Genomic DNA, 17,463 nt, shown 5'->3' with positions numbered 1-17,463 from the left:
AAGTCTTACTACTAGAATTATTACTGTGTAAAATGTATACTGAGCCTCAGTAAACAAAAGAAACCTCTTAGAAAACGAAGTGGAATATAAATAAAACAGAGAAATAAATGCTCGTCTAAATGAATCACCTGAGCAACATGATTAGTTCATTGGATTCATCCCTCCCTATAGTTATTTACTAAACTACCATGTGTATATACAGCAATTGTTTATTATTGGTTAGTTATTTATATTTTGCAAAAAAATCACTTTCCCTCTCCTCATAAGTTTTTTTTTTTAATTATGCCATCATAAATTCACTTACACATGTGTAAAAGTTATAGATTCACATACTGTTCACTCCATCTAGCATATTAAGATGCACATATAATATAACAAATGTTAATTACTAATAACTCATTTGCCAGTAATGAAAGTATTTCTACTCAGACTTGTTCTTTCATTTACATTTCTCATTCTCACATATTTTATTATTAAAATATTTACACCCATGAGTAATTCAATTATACGAACCAAACATAGCATTTTCCTTCGTTATTGTTTTCTGATAATGCCCTCTTAATTATACCCTAAAAGACATAGGAATGGACAGGGTAAGAAAGACCAAATCAGATTATGAGAAAAAATTAGCTAAGCAGGCCAAAGTAAACCCAAAAGAGTTTTTTTGTTATATAGCATGTACGAGAGTGGTCTGAAAAGTTCTCGGCCTCACAATGAAAAAACGAATTCATAATTTCAAAATTATTTTTATTTTTCAACATAATCTCCTTTAAGACTAATACATTCCAGCGATGCTCCGGTGCCATTATTCCGTCCCTGTAATGATTCTCAGTAAAATTTGCAAAATACCCCTCTACAGCAGCAATCACCTCTTGATTCAAAGAAAAACAAACTACATTCAAAGATCATATGTAGAAATAAGCATTTATCCATAAGAAATTTTAGTAAAGTATTATTTTAATCTCAGGAAAGATCTAAAATATTTGTAAGGCATTGAACAAAGAACCAGTTCTAGTAGAGATGGTTATATTTTCTTTTAAGAAAAGAAAAATCCACTGAAATGCTGTACTCAAATAATTGAGCAGGTTCATTTATTATTAAAGATGATTTATTATGCTATATTTTGGTGACATTTATCCATACAGACATTCCCGCAGCACAGTATTAGAAGGCCTTCACATTCTGTTGGTATCATCAGGAAATGAACAGTTCGTTACTTTATGGACTCCAGTTTTATTGGCAGCTAAAGCTGAAGTAGTGAAAAGATTACCTACAGGAGGAAAAAGATCAGGTTGGTAAAAATTAACCACACTTCCAGTTTTGTAGCATTGTAGATTATTTAATCATAACATGCAGCACTTATTAACTGCTGAATGTCATGATTATTAGGTCAATCAACATTGATTGTTCTTATTAAAATTGTCATTTCTTTTAAGTGAAATATATATCTAATGGTTGTTAACTTGAATGGTTTTGCAAAATACCTGACATGGTACATTTTTTTTCTTTGAAAGAGAGCAGCTTACTACTAGTTTTTGTGTTAGTAGTTAACTTGGTATTTAGTCAGGAATGATAGATTTTATCTTTTTTTAAATATAAGTTTTTCTTAAAACCAGGTACCCTATAAGAGGGGCTGGTGACCTCAATCATGCAATATTAATTCTTAGAACATTCATAGTCATGGTCTCTTTACCTCATTAATTCACCCTAGCGATTTCCCGCTTATAGGCTCGAATTATTTTAGACCAATGCATTGCAATAAATAAGATCAGGCGACACTCTTTTAGAAAATTCAACAAGTATATGGTATATATACCTATATATCTTTTACAACAATTTTCTTTAGTTATTCGAACAGTTTATATTACTTTCCTTAACTTAATTCCCAATATCTACTTCTATTTGCATCAGTATACCAACATGACTTACATACAGTAATCAATCCTTATCAAATAAAACACAACTACCTATATATCTCTTACAACAACTTTCTTTAGTTATTCGAATAGTTTATGTTACTTTTCTCAACTTAATTTTCAATATCTATTTCTATTTGCATCAATATACCAACATGACACACATACAGCAATCAATCCTTAACAATAAAACACAACTACCTATATATCTCTTACAACAACTTTCTTTAGTTATTCGAATAGTTTATATTACTTTCTTCAACTTAATTCTCAATATCTACTTCTGTTTGCATCAATATACCAATATGACATATATATAGCAATCAATCCTTATCAATAAAACACAAGGTAATTTCCCAAAATTTCTCAGTTAGTTAGTAATACTTTCCTCAGCTTAAATTTCAATATCTAATTAAGTACATCTCTATCTATATCAAGACTTATATAACAATCAGTCATATCAACAATAAAACTTAGATATTATACAAATGTCAGATTACCTCCTAAACTCAATTAGCTTCTCAGGAATTAGCTATATTCATATTCACATGCATTACCAATTTCAATCTTAAAGGGACATATCAGTTATTCTCTGGCTATGACTATCCTATCTTTTGATTCTTATCAGTTCATTAAAACATCTTTCTTACACCACATAATCTTATAAGATACAATATCAGACTCACGTGAACAGTCCTCCTCAATGATGTACCTTTTTCTTCTATTTTTGTCATGGCGTCCTATGTTCCCTTTTCCATTCTGGGTTTTGGATTTTCTACCTCTGGATTGTCGGAGAACCAGCAGCTTCATCAGCAAGCGGTCGGCAAGCGGGATGTGAGGAACGATTCTCCGGCATTCGGTCGAAGGGTTACAATTGTCGGGCATTCACAGGCTCGGCTGAATGGAATAGCTTCTGGACAGTTTCATTTCTCCTTACATATTCACCTCTGGACATCCACGCTCCTTGATTCGAACGGCTTACGGTTAATCAACCTCCGACCTCCTTCTTCAGACTTCTCCGCATCTGGGCAGAACCTCCCCTTGTTCCTTTCTTTACATGTTGATCCTCGATCATTCCCCAAAACTTGCCTTATATCCTTCTCAGTTTCCAAACCTTGGGTTCAGTTTTGGAACCCCCTTGCAATATCACATGATAGCGTGTTCTAAAACTTTTGCCGACTTCTTCTTTCATGTTCCTAATCCGTTTTTGTCAGCCTGCGGAAGTCACGTTTGATTCCATCCCTTTCTGCACTAACCTTGAAGGCCACCCATGACTGAACGTGTAAACAAGAATCAAACGGCCTCCCGACTGCATGGCCTTGCCTTTGGTGTTATCAATTCTACATGTTTTGTGTTTGTAAAGAGTAAGCTAATCCCCATTGTGCTGTACATATTCTGTATACAATACTAAATAATAACATAAGAGACATATTTACAAGTTTTCTGGGTTTTTCCTTCCTGTAAAAGGTCAATGCATTAACCGGATGAAAATTCGTGCTGCATCAAACTTTTACAATATATCGTCTACAAAGTTAAACAGCAAAGGTCTAAGAACAGTACCCCAGAGCACACCACTGATTTTCCTTCTTTTTCTGGCTACTCTCCTTTGCATGGTTTAATAAAGTTTGTGTGTGGCAGTGTGTACCTCCTGGAGGTCTGATGTTAATAATAAACTATGCAGAAGGAAAACAAAAATTAGTTCACATACAAAAGTTACTCAAGATTTTCTTAAGATTTTAAGATTTTCTGACATATCTTTTTTCCTGTACACCCCCTTGAGGCTACATGTCAGGAATTTGATGATGCTTTTTTTTTTTTTTTTTTTTTGATATAGTTATTTTTATCCTGTTTAAAAAAATTCTAGATGGTGAATTTCTGTTTCTGTTTCAAATGCTCTGTATATCTTATCCTGTATCAAATAAAGATCTCTCTCTGTGTGGATTTATGTACATTATGTTGGACCATTTCATTATCAATGATTATTTCTCAGCAGAAATCCAGATATCCAAGTATTCACTGTTAATTATTATTATCCATGCATCTTTTTCTTCAGATTTGTCAAAATGTGTCTGTAAGTTTGCCATTGATTGATGTTTCTAGAGCTTTTTTTAAACATTTTTTATGGATTGGCCAGTTTAGTAACTCAGATTTCTTTTACTTTGTTAATAGTTTGGGACTATTGGTATAGACTAATTTGGAAATTGATTTCCCATTTTGAAATTACACATATCACTGTGTTTTGAGTTACTTTTCATGTAAGAACTTTTATACTTCTCGAATGGGAAGTATTATCATTGTGTATTTAATATTTATAAAGGTCTCTGATCAATTATGTCAGCATGACATTTCTGTAATTCCTATCCTGGTCCATCTCTTTTCTGTTATGCTCTTTCTGACCACATATAATCTTCAATAACTTCAACTAAGTTATTTATGCTCATACCAACTCTACTTGCATGAAATAATAGGAATAAATAAGTTTATTTATATGTTGTACTGGAAGCCATTCTAAAAATTCAAATTATAAGAAGTACATGATCACTCCTTTTTTTTTTTTATCGTCCATTTTTGAAGTATCTGTGTGTCCCTGTGAAAAATGGTGTTTGCTTCCTTAGCACTAGACAGAAATGAGGTTTGGTTCTAGGTGCCAACCTAAGAAACATATCTTTACTACTGTTGTGGGTGTTCCAATAATTGGCTTTTCTCTGTTTACTTGAAGTAAGCAACAGAATTTGTCATTTCAATCAGGCATTATCTCGGCTAGCATGATTATGTTGTACCTTTATTTCATGTTAATTTAAGCTACTGCAGAATAAAATTTGGTCAGCTAATTCCAGAATTTGCAAACCCATTCTTGTACATTCAGTCTTCCCCCCAATACTGAATGTATGGGGGGTGGGGGGACTCACCAACAAGGTGTACCACAGAAGTTGAGGATTGGACATTGACTCAGGAATATTGGTCAGTTCTTTTCATTTCTGGTAGGTTTTGTACTGGTCTCCTCCAAGATATTCAGTTTTAGCTGTTATATTTTGGACATGCACTACATAAATGTGCATATCATTGAAATCATTAATTAAAACTTTTTTCTAATTAATATATAGTATATGTTGTTAATTTCCTTCTTGGGTACAGTGATCTTCAATGAAATGCTGTTAGATAATACGAAGGCAATTTCTGATTTTAAAATGTCTGCTCAAAACTAACACCTTCTTTTCTTATTCCTGTACTTTTCATTTCATTCTACCCTTAAAATCGTACAGTTCTATTTGAAACTCTCTTTTGCATTGCCTTGCTACCAACATTTCTACTATACAGCTGCCAAGACAAACTTTACCCATCTTTTACAGCATGCCATGAAGAATATGCATACTTTTTCAAGTGGTAAATGATGTTTTCATCCCCCCTCCCCCACATACTTTAATGAGCAGATTAAAATAAGCTTTGAAACAAAATAAGGATCACAATAATTTCAGAATAAATTTGTGCTATAAAAAAACTGAAAAAATATCCATTTCTGAGATAAGTGACTGTTGTTGGTTGATGAATTTATTTGTTGTCTTTATCATCATAATCATCATCATCAAATTCCTGCCATGTACCCTCAAGGGGGCTACAGGATATGATAGTACTACATGAAAAAAATTACATCATTACTAACTTCCTATCTACAATTTTCCTCCAAATCAGTCTGTTACTTGTCAAGACTCCAACATTATCAGATCTTATATTTCTATCGTCTAAGGCACTTTGTACCATATCAATCCACCTATATCTTGGTCTTCCTCTGGGTCATTTTGCTGCCAACCTGGCAGAGAACTTGTTTTGCTAATCTTTCTTCACCCATTCTGTTTAAGTGACCATACCACCTGAGATTAGCTCTGCTAATGCATCCCTGGATGCTGACAATGTCAAGTTCTATCCTAATATCCTCATTTTTAATATGATATTGCCATTGATGCCATCTGTTCATGCCTCTAATCTTTCTCACAACTCTCATATCTGCGGTCTCTAGTCTTTGGTCAAGTGTTTTACTTCTGACCCAGCTCTCAGATCCATAAGTTAAAACTGGTTTGAACACTGTCTTGTATACAGCTAATTTAGTGTTCCGACTAATTTCTCTCTTATTCCATATGAATTTATTCAATTGACTTCCCACCATACCAGCTTTGCTGATTCTATTGTCTATTTCTATATTTAATTTACCATCTTCACTAAAAATCGTGCCTAAGTAGCTGAAATGCTTTACTTGTTCCACAGGTTCTCCATTCACAACACAGTTGACATTTTCAATGATTCTGCCTATTTTCATTGTCTTTGTCTTTTTAATGCTCACCTTCATACCATATCTATTACAACAGTTATTTAATTTAGTCAGAGAATCTTGCAGACTTGTAGCATATTTATTTAGAAGTATAACATCATCCACATAAAGCAAAGAGCTGACATTAACATCTCCAATTTTGACGTCATGTTTAATACTACTTTCCTTCATAATGTGAACCATATAGATAATGAATAACAGAGGGAATAATGTACATCCTTGTCTCACACCAGATTTAACATTAAACCATCTTCCTGTACTTCCTTCAATTCTAACTGCTGACTTACAACTCAAATACAGACTAAGTATTGCTTGATATAATGCCCCATCGACACCATATAACTGTAGCGTATTGAATAGCTTCTCTCTTGGCACCTTGTCATATGCCTTTTCCAAATCGACAAAACTTAAATACAGATCTTTGGTATATTCCCATGCTTTCTCAACTATTTGTTGTAAAGTGAAGTTCTGATCCTGACAGCCTCTATTTGGCCTGAATCCAGCTTGTTCTTCACCAAGCTTTTCTTCCACAATTCTTCTCAACCTTTTCTCAAGTATACTTGCATAGATCTTGCCAGGAACACTCGGTAGGGAAATACCTTGTAATTCTCACATTCAGTTTTATTTCCCTTTTTATACATGGGTACTATGAGAGCTCTACTCCAATCATTGGGAATTCGTCCCTCTGTCCAGGCTTTCTGAACTAGTTAGGTGCTAAGTATCCCTTTAGTTTCACTTCATTTAGGGCATAGCTCCATGAGGTGCCAAAAGTGTTTCACAGAGATGCTCCTCTAGACAGATTCATTTGTATTCCAGTGCTGCCTTTGATTATAATGCAGTAGATTACCTCACAAATAGTTCATCTCATCTCATGTGACATATGTTTGATAGGGTTGAGATCAGTGCTAATCAGGCCAGTGAGGTATGGTAAACTCACCTTTATGCTCCTAGAACCATTCACAAATAATATGTATATTGTGCATTATTCTGCTGAAGTAAACTGCTTTCAGATGGATAAACTGTGAATTTGAAGGAATGCACGTGGTTAGTATTATTCAAGCAGGACATCAGAGGACCTAACATCTACACAAAGAAAATGATCTGTTACCACTGTACATTATTTTGCTGGACATAACTGTTTTTAGAGATAAACTATGAGCATGAAGGGATGTACCTGGTTAACATTATTCACATAGGCCATAAGTAGTATCAGGAGACCTAACATGTACACAAAGAAACATATTTCATACATCCACCAGCCTGTAGTATTACCATATTCTTATCCTGCATTTGAAACTGGGATTTGTTGTATCAGATAACTTTTTTGCATTCCTCAAATGTCTGGTATTAAATATGTCTGCTGTACTTACTTAGTTTGCACTGTTGGACCATTACTGCATCAGATTGCAATACCAACACTAAGGGCGTTTTCATTGCATAAACATTGTATCACATTTGCATTAATAGCATGAGTGTGCAGTTACAAATACAGACACCTTTTTACAGATATACAGATGGTGCAGCAGGTCAAATTTTTAGTGTTCCAGTGGTTTTAAACTAAGGCAGGGTGTGCACTGAGACGATAGCACTCAGAAATCAGTGGCTTTGATTGGTTATTGTGTTAACCAATCCAGTTGAACATTGTCATTTGTCATGAGTTGCTGTTTTTGTTTGATGAGTTTCATTTGTTTTGCATGCATGACAGGTGAACTGATGTGCTTAGGACACCAATATAGACAACTTTTTAATATGTAATTTTCTATAAATAATTTATAACTATTTTGCTGATATTTACAATGGGAAACATTGTTGACAATCTACTGAATATCTCGTGTTCTGCCAGAAGTTTATGCGGATTGTATGATTGTAGCCAAAGGAGGTAAGGCTCGTCCTCCTCTTCCAAATTTATTATTATATTTACACCTTTGAGTAATTCAAATATACCAACCAAATATAGTATTCTCTTTTGTTATTGTTTTCTAATATATTTTAAAACAAATACATTGTCACCCCACTCTACACAGATTTGGTTGCAGTTAATTGATAAATTCAAGTATTCAAAGTTATCATCCAATTAAGATGAGCACTGATGCACTATGAACTCTTAAATCTTTCATACATCGACAAAAATGCAATCATACGATCAAACTGGCATGAATTTTGTAGCACGGGTTTTCTAATATATGTTAAAATAAACACATTGTCTCCCCACTCTACACAGATTTGGTTGCAATTAATTGATAAATTAAGGTATTCGAAGTTATCGTACAATTAATTGCATTTGACCAATTAAGATAAGCACTGATGCACTGTGCAATCATACAGTCAAACATGTGAATTTTGTAGTATGGGTTACTCTGGTTAGTCTCTTAGCATACCTGATTTATATATATTGGAATTGCTGAAATAAACTAGTGATGCTATCTCTAATGGCTCAGCAGATTTCATTAGTGATGGGGGGGGGGGTACTAATAAGCTGGTTGCTCAGTGTATATATCTTACCACCTATTGCTACAATATTTATAATTTCCATCCATTATAAATTTTTGTCTTTCCTTCAGATTCATGAAGAATTCTATATAATAACTATATATTTTTAGCACCTACCTTTAGTGTGCATGTTGTTGTAAGTGATCCATCCTGTCCACGTGCTGTGATTCAACAAGCATCTCGACTGGGTATTCCTATTGTATCAACTGAGTGGATAATTCAATGCCTTATTAATGGAACTTGCTTGTCTGCAGATTCTCATCCAAAGTTTCATTATGCATATGTGGATTAAAAGACTTTTTAAATGCGAACTTTTTTTTTTCTCCCTGTGATCCATCATCATTGTTAGAGGGATAATTGTACATTGTTGTTTATATGTGTGGGAGAGGCTGGGATACTTATAGAAACATATCTGTTTCATTTTATCGTGTACATTATATATAAATAGGACTTTTACAAAAGGAATTTTAGTTTGTATTGTAGTAGAATTAATAAATATGAATTTAATCCATATATTTTAAACAAAAATTTATGTTCTTTTTAGCTTAATGAAATGTTTTGTTGTGTTCTTAATATGTAAAACTATATGATTATAAGGCATATAAAAATGTATTGGTAATGACGGAAACATTCCTTTGTCGATGAATTATTTGTAATGTGGATTATGTAACAAGTGTTGATTTTTATTGCTGATATACATTAAATAAAACCAAATGTTCTCTGTTAAGCTGTCATAGTCAGTAATTGTTTGATAGTAATGGCAATCTAAAGTGCACTGTAGGTCACTGACTGGGCTTGGGGTGCTCAAAGAGTATGCTTTTAAGAACTGAAGCTAATTAAAAAAAATAAACACTTTTGACTTAAAATATATATAAAATTTTGAATGATTGATAAAATCTTATATCTTCATGCTGTACTAGCAGAACCTGCTGAATTTTGCATTAAGTTTATAACAGGGACTTAATTCACTGTGGTATTCGTGGCAGAAATAATTTATACAAGGAAACCTATAAATAATGTTCCCCTCCACCATTTTTTCCCCAGTAATGGAAACATATTTCAATCAAATTTGATGAACTGTATTCTAAGTTTTTGATATTTCTTTTGCATTATAATTAGGTAGTAATCTTATACATACATGCACTAGCGAGTCATATAATTTCATGTAGTAGTGGTCAAGCTAAACTAAACTGAGTCTTGCTGGTGAAACTGCGTTTTGACTTCATCATCTGAAATAAGTGATGTCTTCTCAAATATTCCTTTAGGTTTTGAAAGAGATGGAAGGTGGATAGAACCAATTCTGGTGAAGGGTGAGTCTCTTCAGTGCTTGTGTGAGCCAGTGAATGGTTCTTCTTTAGGAAAAAGCTGTCACGTCACTTCAGGCTAAGGTCTTCACATTTTGCAGTATGCTAATATAGTGCTCAGAATTAATGGTGGTTCCAATAAGCATAAATACTAAATACACTACATCATGTCTTAGGTAGCAATGAACATAACTTTGCCATCACAGGAAATGATCTTGAACTTTTTTGGTGCTGACAAACCTTGTGACAGTATCATAGATTCACTCTGTTGCAGAAGTTGCCTTCTTCATATTGCAATGAATGTCTTGAAATGTCCACTAACTTAAATTTCAGTTTCGTGCTGAGTATGGGGAACCCATCATATGCACATCTTTCAATATCTGAGGTCAGTAGTTTATCACAAACATAACCAGGTTGTTTGTCATAGTATTTTTATAGCACTTTTATTATAAAAAAAAAAACCTGGTTATTTTTATTGCATGGGATTTGTTGTAAAAGCAGTTGTTCATTAACAGTTATTTCCTGTGCTGGTTCAAGTGAAATGCCAGTTTTATTTGCTGTCACGTGTTATGAAATCTTGCGATTCTTTTTAATAATTTCATAAATGCAGCTGCATTAAGCATGTTGATTGCTGTTTGTGATCTTGTTATGCAGTCTCCCATTCAAGTTCGGTCTGACTTCCAATCAAACACATTTAAAACATTGAGTTTCTGATTGAGAAAATCAGTTAGTGCATGCACTATTTCTACTGCTAGAATTAAATTTGAATTACGGTTTCAATCACAGCAGGTTTGTTATTATCTCACAAACTCCATGGCTGTTTAAACATACATTTTTCACATTATGTCTCAGAAATAATCCCTAAACAACAGCAGAAAGATGTGTATTTAGAGAAGGCTAATCTGAGATTGTATCATCCTTAAAACAGAATGAGAAGTGGTGATACAGTCTAGTAAATTATAATTTACGTGTAATTGTTAGCGATTGCCTTTTAGTACATATATACAGGGTGGTTCAAAATTCCACATACAAACTTTGAGGGGAGGTAAAGAACATCAAAATCAAGCATGTTCGCATAGGAAAGAATGACCGGAAATGCCCCTGGAAGGTACTAACAGGGACACAAAGATACAGAAATAACACAAGGCAGTAAGTAGCATAAAAAACTTTATTCGGCATAACTGAACAGTTCAATAGTAGTTGGATACATAATATGGAAAACGAGGTGCCATCTCAGCATTCGTAAAACGAAGCGTGTTCTTTATACGACGTTGAAAGCTTCAATGAGGAATCCCCAATTTCTCACCTGGATCGCTGGCAAACAGTGTCACCTATCACTTTCGTGTGGCATTTCTGGTCATGTGAATATTGTTGATATTAATGTCTCTACCTCCCCTCAAAGTTTGTACATGGAATTTTGAACCATCCTATGTGTGTGTGTGTGTGTGTGTGTGAGATCAGCTTTTACTTGGTTGTTGTACATTTGAAAAAAAAATATAGATTTAATGACTAAAACCGAGATAACATATAAAGATTTTAATGATAAATACTACTAGTTTCGGCATATAGCAGCCTTCTTCAGGTCAGGTATTTATAAAGGAATACTAATAAACATTGAATTATCTAAACAAACTGGAAATTACAGGTACAAATTGCCTCACATAATCCATACATAAAAACGTTGTATTTTTTCAAGTTGTTCCAACTGGCGTGCCATTGTTTATTGCAATTGTGCGTGCAGGTTCACGTGAACGCCAATATTGAACAACTGCAGCATGGCTATCTGGGATGTTATAACTTAAATTGTTGTTTAAGTGGACCGGGTTCAGCAGGATTTCTCTTGATTCTACAATTTTCCTCTCAAACTCATCATCACAGCGAAAGATATTTTCTGATCTATTCCAGCAAATGGAGTGGCTTTGTTGGTCATCATTAGGATTATTTGAAAAAAGAACATGACTGGATAACACAGTTGCATGAGATCTTTTGTAAGAGATGTCTCTCTTATGCTCTTCTATCCTTAAAAAATATATTATATTTTTTAAGGACTTTAGCTATTTTTTTTTGGAGACTGTGCTAATGTATGGAATGGAGATGCTACCTTTAAAATTAATAGTCTCTGTTGTGCACCCTAGGAGGATCCAGAAGAAATTTCTTAATTTTTTTTCAGAGTATCCATTTTGTTTAAAAATAAGAGTGAGGTGATTCATTTCTTTTTGTAGTTCATCTTGTTCATTTAAGAGAGAACGTGCTATAGCACAGTCTCCAAAAAAATAGCTAAAGTCCTTAAAAAATATAATATCAGGACCTTCTTCATCACACTTCCTAAAATCCGTTCTCTAATCAGCCATCCAAAACCTACTCATCACAACCTTAAGTACCCTGGAGTATATAAATTGTGGTGCGATTGCAATATCCCATACTTTGGACAAACAAACAAATCTATTGAACAACGGATAGAAGAACATAAGAGAGACATCTCTTACAAAAGATCTCATGCAACTGCGTTATCCAGTCATGTTCTTTTTTCAAATAATCCTAATGATGACCAACAAAGCCACTCCGTTTGCTAGAACAGATCAGAAAATATCTTTCGCTGTGATGATGAGTTTGAGAGGAAAATTGTAGAATCAAGAGAAATCCTACTGAACCCGGTCCACTTAAACAACAATTTAAGTTATAACATCCCAGATAGCCATGCTGCAGTTGTTCAATATTGGCGTTCACGTGAACCTACACGCACAATTGCAATAAACAATGGCACGCCAGTTGGAACAAGAAAAAATACAACGTTTTTATGTATCGATTATGTGAGGCAATTTGTACCTATAATTTCCAATTTGTTTAGATAATTCAATGTTTATTAGTATTCCTTTATAAATACCTGCAGAAGGCTGCTATATGCCGAAACTAGTAGTATTTATCATTAAAATCTTTATATGTTATCTCAGTTTTATAGTCATTAAATCTATAATTTTCTAGGTGTGTGTGCAAGCTCTAGTATTTACCTGAATAGATGGATTTTTTATTAACCTTTCAAGCAACAAGTTATTGTATAGTGGGGGGAATGAAACCTAAATGTGCCTTCCCAGCTGTTTGTGCTAAGCATGTCTGTATAGTTGAGGGGTCAATAAATGATTCCATCTTCTGATTGCACCATTGGTAAACAACATACTCACTATTTTTATGCTTGGATGGAATCAAGCCTTCCATGGATAGAAATATTCAAAAAAGAAACTGAAAATTGCTGTTCACAGTAAATATAAAGGATTATATTTTCTGTGCATCACAACAATGCCATATCACATTAACTGATGTGATCATTGAAAGAATTTTAGTATTTACACATTTTAAATCCTTTCTTACCTATTTTACAGTCTGGATATAGTTCCTCAATGTTTATGACATTTGGTCCTCTTTAATAAAGAAATTCACATGACATAGTAAAGAAGTGCTTGCATGACTGCAGAAACAACAAAAGCTTTCTTCTCAGACTGCATTAAGAAAATTGTGCACTGACCTCACAAATATTTGGAAAATAAACAGGGTCTATTATTGGAAATAAAAAATTATGTATATTTTACTCTTCTAATTAAAAAATAAACTGACTTTACTTTCCCCCCAATATATGCATATTTTTAGGAAGATACAAATATGCTTTTTTAAGGCATGATGAAAAAAAAAAAATACAGATCCAAATCTGATTTTAAAAGTGTTTAATGTAGAACAAATACCAGTTTTGTCTTCTGGTTCCTTCAGAAGACCATTCGAGTGCAATTCCTGCCTATTTATACTTTCATTTCTCTTATACACACACTCGCAGCATTTTTTTTTTTCTAATCCCTGAACAAACCAGAACATCACCCACCTTCTATATCAGAAACAGGCACTTCATGTCTCCTTTGGTTTTTTGTATCAGAAAAATCTGGAATAATTTTTAATAACCTAGATTCCAAACTCATCTGGTTCTAAATGTTATCCTTTCAATTATACTCAAACTGTGCTTCAGAACTATCAGCTTTTCTATATGGCCTCCGCACTCTTTTGAACTCATCTACTCCAAAAGGAAGATAAAAAAATATACCATCAAACTATCAGTTCCTTGCCTTTGCCCTCTTCTAAAATAATAGGTAGGGCTTTTAAGATTCATTTTTTTTTTTTTTTTTACTACTCAGAGGCTTATCTGTTACTCAGCAACTAGCCATATGAATTCTGCCTTTCTCCTATTCATCTACCTACACCTCTGGACACAGCTAAAGAAAAGTTAGAAGAAACTTATTTGGCTGCTCTTGATATCTCCAGTGTTTGATTGCATCTGATTTACCAGGCTACTGTCTTATTGCTCTGCCTTCCATCTTTTGCAATTAGGCTGTCAGTTTCCTCTCAGACTATTCATGGTTTGTCATCACAGCTTCTCTTTTCCCTATTGCCCATCTTTCTTCTATATGTCAATAAACTTTTCTCAGTGACCTCAAATCCTTTCCATAGTCCTGCTAATGATAGTGCATTCTGTTTCTCCTCATTTGACAAACCTTGCAGTACTCAAGCATTCCAAGTTTAAGTCTCAGGGAATCATCTCTATTTATCTTCAATACTACCCAGATTCTTAAACAAGGTCAGCTCTCTCCTTGAACTGACATGTACCTCTAGCCTTTCCGCACAAATAACACATCACATCCAAAAGCTTTCCTTTTCCAATCAAGACAGCCCCCCCCCCTCTTAGTTTCTGACTCTGTACAAATCTGTCCACTCTTAGAATACTGTTTCATATTTGGCATAGGACACCAAAAATTCCAAAGCTGAATTGTTCTCCTGCCTCTAAAAGATATGGTACTGTCCTCAGGACAATTCAGCTAACTGATTATCTTCTCTTCCCATTTCTCCCTCACACACATTCACCACAGACAGCTTGTTTCTGCCATATATCCTTTCTGTGGGTACTTTTGCAGTTTCACTGAATTGGCATTCTTCAAATCCTATAAGTCCTCCTTTAAGCCCTCTCACAGAACTAGAACTTTTAGCTATCCAAAAAAGAATGGTCTTAAAATTTATCACAAATTATAATTAGTAATTAAAATGTTACTTTTAAATCCTTGCTGCACTTTTTTTTTTCTTACCTGTTCTATGTAATATACCTAACTCATGATAATATCATTATTATTATTATTTAAATAAAGTTAATAATAGCAAAGTTAATTTAAATACCTCAAAACTTTGAGAACATAATTAGCATAAGATTATTTTTAAGGGAAAAAAAAGTATATAATTACTAGATCTGTCTCAGAGGTTACTTAAGCTTTTTATTTATTTTGAGCTAGAATTCCACATTGACTTTATGACATTTACCAATTATTTGGTTATTTGGTAAATTTAAACCATTAAGTGGCAAATGGCATATTCCAACTTACAATATTTTTCGATTTTCAATAAACATTGAAAAGAGCTACCTCTCACAGTTCCTCACTGTTTATGACTTTTGGTCCTTTTTAATAAAGAAATTCACATGACATAGTCAGTAAAGAAGTGCTTAATATTTCAGTCACTATCCTTAATATTTTCTCATAATGTAAAATGCAGCTCCTAGGAGATGTATTACTGTTTTACATTATGAGGAGAGGTCACTACCCAGACTGATTTCGACCTTTATTGAGGTCTCATCAGTGAGTAGGTAGACCTGGAATACCAAGGTTTTAGTGAACCGAAACTTACATATACCCCTGCTAATGAATTGCCAGACCGATGTACCTATATATTATTATTACTACGATAATAATGTCTTTCATAACATTTGCTTTAAGTGATAAAAGTTACATAAGACTTTTTATAATAGTCTTATTTGTAGTTTGTCACAATTAAATAATAATAAAAAAAAGTACTGTGGGAAAAAACAAACTATGAACTTAAAATTAACAATCTTAATTCCTACCTATAACATGAATGCAATTGTATATATTCCAAGGTCAGTAAAACAGACCTTGGTATATAAACTGATATGCACTGTTATAGCATTTACTCATGCCCTGTTAACATAAATGCACAACTGTCACCAGTAGTGGAAATCGACTCCTTTTTTTAAAAAAATGCATTGTTACATAAAACATGAATCTATATATAGTGTTAAATCAGAATATATGATCAGATCAATTGAATGAAGTTATATTTTACCACAGATTCACACTAAAATTATTAATCACCACACACTTTAAAAGAAAGTGCAATGCAATAGACAGAAGTGATGTGTCTTAAAATACTTGAGCACCTCTTGTCTATACAGTACATATGTATGCTTTCTGTACAGTACAATTATGAATAGTAGAAAATACAACTGAAGCATTTATTGTGCACCATTGATTTAACAAATAAATTGCCTGTATGTATATATTTGCTAGGAACAACTGATTTTCTGAATTGCTTTTTCACTATATTTCTTAATTTAATGTTTGTAGGAAATTTACTCAAAAGCTGTTTTATAGAGTTTTAAAATGTTTTATGTGCATCATTAAAACTGTTTTGAGGAATTCTTTCTTTGATTTTATTAAAGGAAATAAAAATCGAGATACAAGAAAATCAAAATAGAGTGAATGATATATACTGAGGTAACATATGTAAAGCCTCTATAGATAGGTAGCTTAGTTGTCAAGATACTTCTTGTACATATCATTCACTCTATATAATGAGTGAATAATATGTTCCAATAACCATATTAATTATTGTTTTAACTTATATTTTTAAATATTTGTCTAATTTGTTTTCTTTGGAGAAGGGAAAGTTTTCGGAATAATTTTAATGCATTTTTAAATATGAGAAAACTAGAGTATTGAGAAAGTGAAAACTTAGAATTTTATAGTAAAATTTATAGCCATGAACGTTTTATAAAACAGCTTAATTAATTTCATCTCCTCTCCATCTTATCATTTCATTCATATTCATTTCATTCTCAGGTGTATATTTGAGAAGTTATTTATATGTCTTTGAAAGAGAAGCAGGACTTCCTCTATTGTAATCCCAGTTAATTGCTGCTATTACACTGTGGTGACATCTGCTTTAAAAAAAAAATAATAAACTGCAGCTTAGAATCAACTTGTAACAAATGCTTCATTTTAATGGAAATAAATGGGTCTGAATCATTCTGAATGTGAAATTGTGTTTATATGCTAGTTTGTAAATATTTTGAAAGGTTTAATAAATTGTTACTGGCTTGATATATTTTAGTATTTGTGATATCTCTAGTTTACTATTAGAATGGACAGAAGATATTCTCTTGTCTAATTATTGACATTATTAAAACTTTAGAGGTCTTGGAATATAGTATCAAAATTGAAGATGCTCAAAATCTGAATGAAAAGTTAACATGTAACTAAGCTGATATCTCTTTTTTTGCTTCTCTGTTTGTATGAGAATGAGCACATATTCTTTAAAGAGTTAAAGA

At 33.1% G+C, this 17,463-nt stretch overlaps 1 protein-coding gene across 4 annotated transcripts in view; it reads left to right on the top strand.

The window, feature by feature from the left end:
• Positions 1–17,238, top strand: part of LOC150092959 (uncharacterized) — a 538,308-nt gene extending 521,070 nt beyond the window's left edge. For 3 of the 4 annotated variants that reach the window (XM_090413660.1, XM_090413659.1, XM_090413662.1), the window contains 2 exons: positions 1,146–1,291; positions 8,841–9,474. In XM_090413660.1, the coding sequence (XP_090269786.1) occupies positions 1,146–1,291; positions 8,841–9,022 (328 nt within the window). In that variant the 3' untranslated portion in view covers positions 9,023–9,474. Of the gene's footprint in view, positions 1–1,145; positions 1,292–8,840; positions 9,475–16,975 lie in introns of those variants that run through there. The other variant, XM_090413661.1, reaches the window with a different exon arrangement.
• Positions 17,239–17,463: the final 225 nt, after the last annotated feature.

Source organism: Typopeltis vanoorti, chromosome 24 (assembly GCF_054136105.1).
Source record: "Typopeltis vanoorti isolate ZY-2024b chromosome 24, IOZ_Tvanoo_1.0, whole genome shotgun sequence".
Lineage (NCBI taxonomy): Eukaryota > Metazoa > Arthropoda > Arachnida > Uropygi > Thelyphonidae > Typopeltis > Typopeltis vanoorti.
Note: the sequence above shows the minus strand (reverse complement) of the source record. Positions and strands in the feature narration are given on the sequence as shown.